General features: G+C 35.7%; 1 protein-coding gene across 1 annotated transcript in view; it reads right to left on the reverse strand.

The window, feature by feature from the left end:
- Positions 1-7,938, reverse strand: part of LOC106871387 (leucine-rich repeat serine/threonine-protein kinase 1) — a 69,945-nt gene that overhangs the window by 3,578 nt on the left and 58,429 nt on the right. Inside the window, exons 7-9 of the mRNA XM_052970698.1 lie at positions 6,672-6,805; positions 4,876-5,045; positions 3,244-3,379 (exon numbers count right to left, since the gene is read on the reverse strand). Coding sequence (XP_052826658.1) covers positions 3,244-3,379; positions 4,876-5,045; positions 6,672-6,805 — 440 coding nt within the window. The remainder of the gene's footprint in view (positions 1-3,243; positions 3,380-4,875; positions 5,046-6,671; positions 6,806-7,938) is intronic.

The following is a 7,938-nucleotide window of genomic DNA, read 5'->3' on the forward strand; positions in this document are numbered from 1 at the left end:
ATATATATATATATATATATATATATATATATATATATATACATATATGTGTGTGTGTATTGTATATATATATATATGTGTATATACACACACACACACACAAACATTCATTATGTGTGTGATATTTTCAACTGAGACGTTACAATCATATCTGAATTTTCAACTGTTTAAATCCTATATATTTACATATATTTACCAGATTGCTAACATTTATTAATGGTTTTCCCCATTGTATTGATGTGCCATTTTCTATCATTAATAAAACTGTTAGCATTTTTGCTGACATAGGTATGCTAGTGTTCATCATCATCATCATCATCATCATTGTTTAACGTCCGCTTTCCATGCTAGCATGGGTTGGACGATTTGACTGAGGACTGGTGCAACCGGATGGCTACACCAGGCTCCAATCTAATTTGGCAGAGTTTCTACAGCTGGATGCCCTTCCTAACGCCAACCACTCAGAGAGTGTAGTGGGTGCTTTTACGTGTCACCCGCACGAAAACGGCCACTCTCGAAATGGTGTCTTTTATGTGCCACCCGCACAAGAGCCAGTCCAGGGGCACTGACAACGATCTCGCTCGAAAACCCTACAAGGCCAGTCAGGCGGTACTGGCAATGGTCATGCTCAGGATGGTACATCTTATGTGCCACCCGCACAAGAGCTAGTCCAGGGGCACTGGCAACGATCTCACTTGGCTTGCCGGGTCTTCTCACGCACAGCACATTTCCAAAGGTCTCAGTCAGTAGTCATCGCCTCGGTGAGGCCCAATGTTCGAAGGTCTTTCCTCACCACCTCAGCCCAGGTCTTCCTGGGCCTACCTCTTCCACGGGTTCCCTCAACTGTTAGGGAGTGGCACTTTTTCACGCAGCTATCCTCATTCATTCTCACCACATGTCCAAACCAGCGCAATCGTCTCTCTTGCACACCACTACTGACGCTTCTTATGTTCAGCTTTTCTCTCAAGATACTTACACTCTGACGGGTTGCATCCCTTTAAGCATCCCTTTTAAGCAGTTGTTAATAAGCACCATGAAGAGGCAGATCATATTAAAGTAAACAATTCAGCAATGTGTTTTATTAATTTATAGTACTGAGTTTAAAGATGACAATGAGTTATGTGTGGTGAGTTTTACTGTTGATCTGAGAAGCTCAATCATGCATAGAAATACATGTCTAGTATTATTTGGAAAACAAAAAGGTTGTGAAATTTCTAACAAAACATCAATTATGTGCTTGGGAAGTAAACTTGCTCAACCAAACAGTAAATTGTTCAAAAATTGTTGCCAACCTAAATAACAAGAAAACATTTAAAAATGAGTAAACTGCGTCTGACGTTTTATTCCAAATTCTAGTTGTCATCAGTTTAGCCTCATTAGTAAAACTAATCTAAAAGATGCTTTACATGTCTGACCTTTTAACAAAATGTGTGGAAGTAGTTCACTGAAATTTTTTGACTGAAAATACAGTTACAGTGACTATGATATGTTCGTGTCAATTGAGAGATTTGCAATAAGTTATTATATAAAGCAGAGTGTAAATAACAAAAAAATATTTAATAAATGGTAAAGTGTCATTATAGTAATGAATGTATGTATATAATGATTAATTATTATGAAGCTTAATTATGTTATACAAAAATTAACAGGAATTAGATATTGGAAAACACATGCCAGGTTAAAATAAATATATTTCTGAGTGTCGTTACCAGGTTTCTACTGTTTATCATATAATTATATAGTAACCTTCATCATCATCATTGTTTTAGCGCCCACTTTTCCATACTTGCATGGGTTAGACAAAGTTTATCGAGGCAGATTTTATATGGACAGATGCCCTTTTTCTGTTACCAACTCTCTCCAATTTCCAAGCAAAGTAATATTTCCCCATCACCAGACATGTTTTTGCAGAATTTTGGAAATGAATTAAACTGCTTGTATGATAGTGACACTCAACAACTATCAAGTCATGTCAAAATCACACACACACACACACACACACAATGCCCGTACAGATATATTCTCAGTGGGTAGGGGAAGAGCATTTTCCTTTGATTTTACAAACCCTGTTTCTAGAAAATGAAACAAGAGCTTTATATATACATCCTTTCACCAAATGTATGACTGGTATTGTTGATGATGATCCCAGGTCAGCTTGAGTGAGCAGAACTTTGATCAAAGATATCAACCTTGACTATTCTTTCTTTTTGCATATTTAGTACTACATTATCAAATATCCTTCTTTTATATATATATATATATATATATATACACACATGTAAATGAAGATATGAATATATGTATGTTCCATTTTCTGTCTTCCATTTGTTATTTACCTAACGTTCACTCTGAAAGTGATCGTGCTTTACCAGTAAGCTATCAGGTGTAAACCATTCATTTTATTATCCATTAAGCACAACCAATTTCCGATTTCTAGGAAGAAGGTGATTTACGGTAGCGTACCAAGATGATGGATAAAATAACACTGGCTGTTTCGCTAAACGATTGCTATTTCTTGCAAGACGAGTGACCATATAGAGGCTCAATCATTGATCAAAATGTACAGTAATTGTTCAGTTTGTCTGTTTCCCTAGGCCTTGCACCCTATCATTACTGATGGCCTGTTAAATTCCTAATTCTACAGCTGTACCTAGCAACAGCTAAAAGTCTACACTAATTAATTTGTAATGAGTCATAACATTGATTAATTAATAGAATGATGAATATATGATCCTTAGTGTATTTCACAGAATTGCTGTATAAATGTATAACGCAAAAAAGAAAACTTGTTTCTATACGACTGATAATAAAAGAACCTTTCTTAACCCTCTTGAAACACCCAGGCCTATTGATCAACCTAAGTGATACAAGCTGAAAGGACTTTGAGGTGGATCAAATGTTGTGAATGGTTGGTTTTGAAGTGTAATAGCAAATCAGAGATTTTCTTTCAGTAGATGTATCTCAATAGGAAAAAATTTGGTCTTCTTGGCTACACATACCAAAACACCATGTGTCTCAAAAGGGTTAAACCAGGCATCAGTCTATTGCAGAGCTAACTATCAGCTGTCATTGGTACCCGTTTTCAGCCAAATATACTGGAGCATCATGAAACAAAGTACTTTTCTCAAGGATACAACACATCAACCAATCTGAGAAATAAACCTATGACTTAATGATTATGAGTTCAATGCCCTAACTGCTAGGTAACATAATGTGTATTAGTGAATATAAAAACATACTTACGGATACGTATGATACTTTCATTAATCTCTACAAACAGGTTGTTGCTTAAATTGATGTATTCCAAAGATGTCCCCCAGAAATGCTCCAAACTGTTTGGCAATTCAGTCAATAAATTATGGCTCAAATTCAGTGAATTCTAGAATAAGAGACAGAAATTTAGCAACAGAATCTGATATAAAAATTAAATGTCTAAATGTTTGAGACGAATTATTGTTAAGATTATCAATTTTGCCAACTAATTTTCTCCAAAGATGTTTAAAGATAAAATTGTTTTTAATATTTTCATCACCACAAGGCAGCAAGCTGGCAGAATCAATAGCATGCTGAACAAAATACTTAGCAGCATTTTGTCTGTCTTTACATTCTGCGTTCAAATTCCGCTGAGATTGGCTTTGCCTTTCAATCTTTCAGAGTTGATAAAATAAGCACCAGTTGAACACTGGTGGGGTTTCAATATAATCGACTTACTCTCCCCTAAAATTGCTGATTTTGTGCCAAAATTTGAGATCAATATTTTCATCACCATAAGGTGGTGAGCTAGCAGGATTATTAGCATACAGGACAAAATGCTTAGCAGCATTTCATCCATCTTCACATTCTGAGTTCAAATTCTACCAAGGTAGGCTGTCTTTCATCCTTTTGAGGATAAAGTACCATTTGAGCACTGGAGTCAATGTAATCAACTTATCCCCTCCCACGAACATGCTGGCCTTGAGCCAAAATCTCAAGCCAATATTTTTATCACAAGGCAGCGAACTGGCAGAATAGTTAGCACGCTGGACAAAATGCTTAGTGGCATTTCATCTGTCTTTACATTCTGAGTTCAAAGTTTGCTGAGGTCAACTTTGCCTTTCATTCTTTCAGAATCTATAAAATAAATACCAATTGAGCATTGGGGTTGATATAATCAACTTACCTCCTGCCATAAGATTATTTGCCTTGTACCAAAATTTGAAACCAATATTTTCATCACCTTGCACCTTGAGGGTCCTCCTAGACACTTCACTGCCTGCAGGTGGGTGAGGAAGCAAGCAAGCTGTTTTCCATGCTGGCATGGGTTGGATGGTTTGACAGCCAGAGAGTTGTCCAGACTCCAACTGTCTATTGCAGCATGGTTTCTATAGCTGGATACCCTTCCTAGCACCAATATATATATAAATATGACTGGCTTCTTTCAGTTTACATCAACCAAATCTACTCACAATGTTTTGATTGGCCTAAGGTTAAAATAGAAGACACCCAAGTTACCACAAAGTAAAACTGAACCTGAAGCCACAATTTTGGGAAATGAACCTTTGAACTACACAACCATGCCTGCACTAATATATATATCTTTATATGTATACAATGTGTATATCTTTGAGTAATATATATTGGTAAAGAATGTAAACATTGATGACAAAATGAAAAGTTGGTCCTTTGCAAAATGAAAAGTTGGTCCTTATGATATTTGTTCTGTCTCAAATTAGAGATACTCCTTTATCACTCTCACCTTTCTAAGTACAGTAAATCAATGACAGGCTCATTGGAAATCATTTACTAATGATAGCATTGTTTATGAATGGTGTCATAAAATCAATAAATAAGACAGGATTATAGTAAAAGACATAGAAATATTCCAATGCTGCTTACCAGAGGACAAGACCAAGGTAACAACATGTCAATGAGCTGATTGTGTTCACAATCAAGAGATACCAAACTTGTACAATGGTACAACATCAAAGGGAACCGCTGCAGTGTATTGTGTGACAGATCCAAATACTGAAGGTTGCCACAGCTCCAAGATATATCTTCATACATTGCTGAAACAAAAATAGAATGGTACCATTTAATAACACATTTTTTTGTTGATATTTATCTTTTTTCTTTTTACTTTTTCAGTCATTTAACTGCAGCCATGCTGGAGCACCACCTTAAAGGGTTTTAGTTTAAGAAATCGACCCCTACTGACGTCAACTTTGCATTTCATTTCTTTTGGGGGTCAATAAAATAACTACCAATCAAATACCATGGAGCGGGGGGGGGGTCAATGAAATCAACTTATCCCTTCCTCTAAAACTGCTGGCCTTATGCTAAAATTTGAGACAATTATCATTATTATCTTTAGAGAAGAAACATTATCATCATCATCATTATTATTTAACATCTGGTTTCCATGCTGGCATGGGTTGGATGGTTTGTCAGGAGCTGGCCAGCTGAAGAGCTACCCGAGTTCCAGGTTTGTTTTAGCATGGTTTCTATGGCTGGATGCCCTTCCTAATGCCAATAATACACTATGTTTCAGTCAGTTTCATCTTTAAGCATCAACTGGTATTTTAATCTTGGACATGTACAAACTTAGATAAGTAGTCAAATTTGCTTTACAATCTTGAGTGCTTGGGTTCAATTTCAATGCCCTGTCTCTTTTACCATACTCTCCAGCTAACCCAAACCTTGTGGAGGCTTGTTGAGTGGACTGTATTTATAATTCAAAGACCTAATCTTGTCATATACTGTGTCATGTTGATTCAGGTTGAAGATTATGCTAAGTGTAAATATGTCGATGAAGTATGCCACTTACACATCTTACAGTATAAAAGAGAAGCTGATATCTGTCTGTCTGTAACAACATCTGTGTAGAGTGAGGGAAGAAGGAGAGGAGAAAAAGTCGTTGTTGAGAGTGAGAGAGTGAGAGAGTGAAAGAGAGAGAGAGAGTGTGTGTGTGCATGTGTGTATAAAAGGGAGATAAATAGGTAGTGTTGTCACCTTAGCAACTAACAAGTTTTGACTAAAAACATGGGAATTTTAAGTGCAAGTCTGTCAACACAATGCAACACAGATTTAAAAAAAAAAGACTATATATATATATATATATATATATATATATATGTATATATCATCATCATAATACATGTAGTTTATTTTATTTTGGTTGTTTGTATGTGTGTATATATGTTTCTGAATAACTTTCAACAGGTCTGAAACATATAAAAGAATATATACAATGCAACACAGACTTTAAAAAAAGACTTTAACTTTGAACAATTTACGAAGGTACAAATATTTTTTACCATCAGTGTAGTGCCAGGTAACGACCTAGTTACTATAATGAGTAGGTAATTCAGTTATTTGAACAACTGAATCCTCATTATTAAAATTTATGGCAGTTATAGCCATAAAACAAGATATGATCATTTGCTAGGATATGGTGGTAAGTTAAGAGATGTCCTTAAACTAAGATATGGCCATAAATTATGACCACCAGCTAAGTTATAGTTTTTAGATAATGCTAGAGGTTAAGATACAACTACAAGTTACATTATGGCTGCCAGATAAGATATGATTTCATACATTAAGATGAAGCCAACTATGGACTTTCTGCTTATCCTTAGTAGTGGTACAATAGTAAATAAAAGATAGAATGACAGTATCTAATAAATAACACTCACTTTTTTCATTTTCATTGGCTGTAACAAACACAAGTTGATTATTTGAGACATTCAATGTCTGAAGATGTGGCAGTTCAAATATATTACAACATAAGAATTTCAAATGGTTGTGTGACAAGTTTATTTCTTCAAGCCTGAAATTTTTAAGATGTCAGGGAAAAAGAAAAGAAGAGAGTTAAAATAATGTTTTTATTTATATGCATCACAGAGCCATACCAGCAGTCTTTGCTCTTGCACACTACATCTGATTCTACTTATGCCCAATTTTTTTCTCTCAACCCATTTGTATTTTGCATATTCAGCCGAGCATACTAGCTTCATTCCTTTCTAGTTTTCGCATGTACTCTACATCAGTGCTCCACAACTTTTTTCACTTGTGATACACTTATATTCTTTTCAAAATTCAGCTGCACACTTGAACTAAAACTACAGCTAAAAGTATAGGGAAAAAAATTCATATTCAGGTTACACTGTGACACACCTAGTATCATCCTGTGGCATACCAGTGTACCGCAGCATACCAGTTGTGGAACACTGATCTACATTCAGGGCCTACTACCATGTAGCTTTGATGCTTATACATGAGCATCATATAATCTGCCTTTCTTTCCAAGAAAGACCTTTTGTTACCAACAGAGGTAACAGCTTTCTCCACCTTGCTCTGAAAGCAACTATACTTTCAGAACATCCTCTTACACTGCTAATTAGGTCACTTCAATAACAGTACTATCTATTTCCTTTAGAGAACATCCTCGGAATTTGAGAAAACCTATTTCTTGTGTGTTCTTAGCATTTATTTCTCCTGTGCATCTGTCACATACAAACTCTACTTTGTCTATTAACTTTCCTGTGATCCCATTGCACCTCTGGTGTGTCTGTAGCTTGCACTGGATACACTGTATGGAATTTCTGCCTGCACTTTTCCAGCATATCAAAGTCAATTTCCTGAACAGAGTAGGGTCCTGTCTGTTTTCCTGCTAATTACAGCTTTGGTCTAAGTTAACATTAAGGCCCTTTGATTCTAGGTTTTGCTTCCATACCTGGAATTTCTTTTGTCATTCTACAACAGATTCTGCTATAAGAACAAGGTCTTCAGTATTTACTAGTTCTGAAGGGCAACAGATCTTAGATTCTTCTGTTATGGCATACTATGATGTTAGATTCTTCCGTTAGAAGATTCTTCTGTTAGAAGATTCTTCTGTTAGAAGATTCTTCTGTTAGAAGATTCTTCTGTTAGAAGATTCTTCTGTTAGAAGATTCTTCTGTT

This window comes from Octopus bimaculoides, chromosome 9, assembly GCF_001194135.2.
Source record: "Octopus bimaculoides isolate UCB-OBI-ISO-001 chromosome 9, ASM119413v2, whole genome shotgun sequence".
Classification (NCBI taxonomy): Eukaryota; Metazoa; Mollusca; class Cephalopoda; order Octopoda; family Octopodidae; genus Octopus; species Octopus bimaculoides.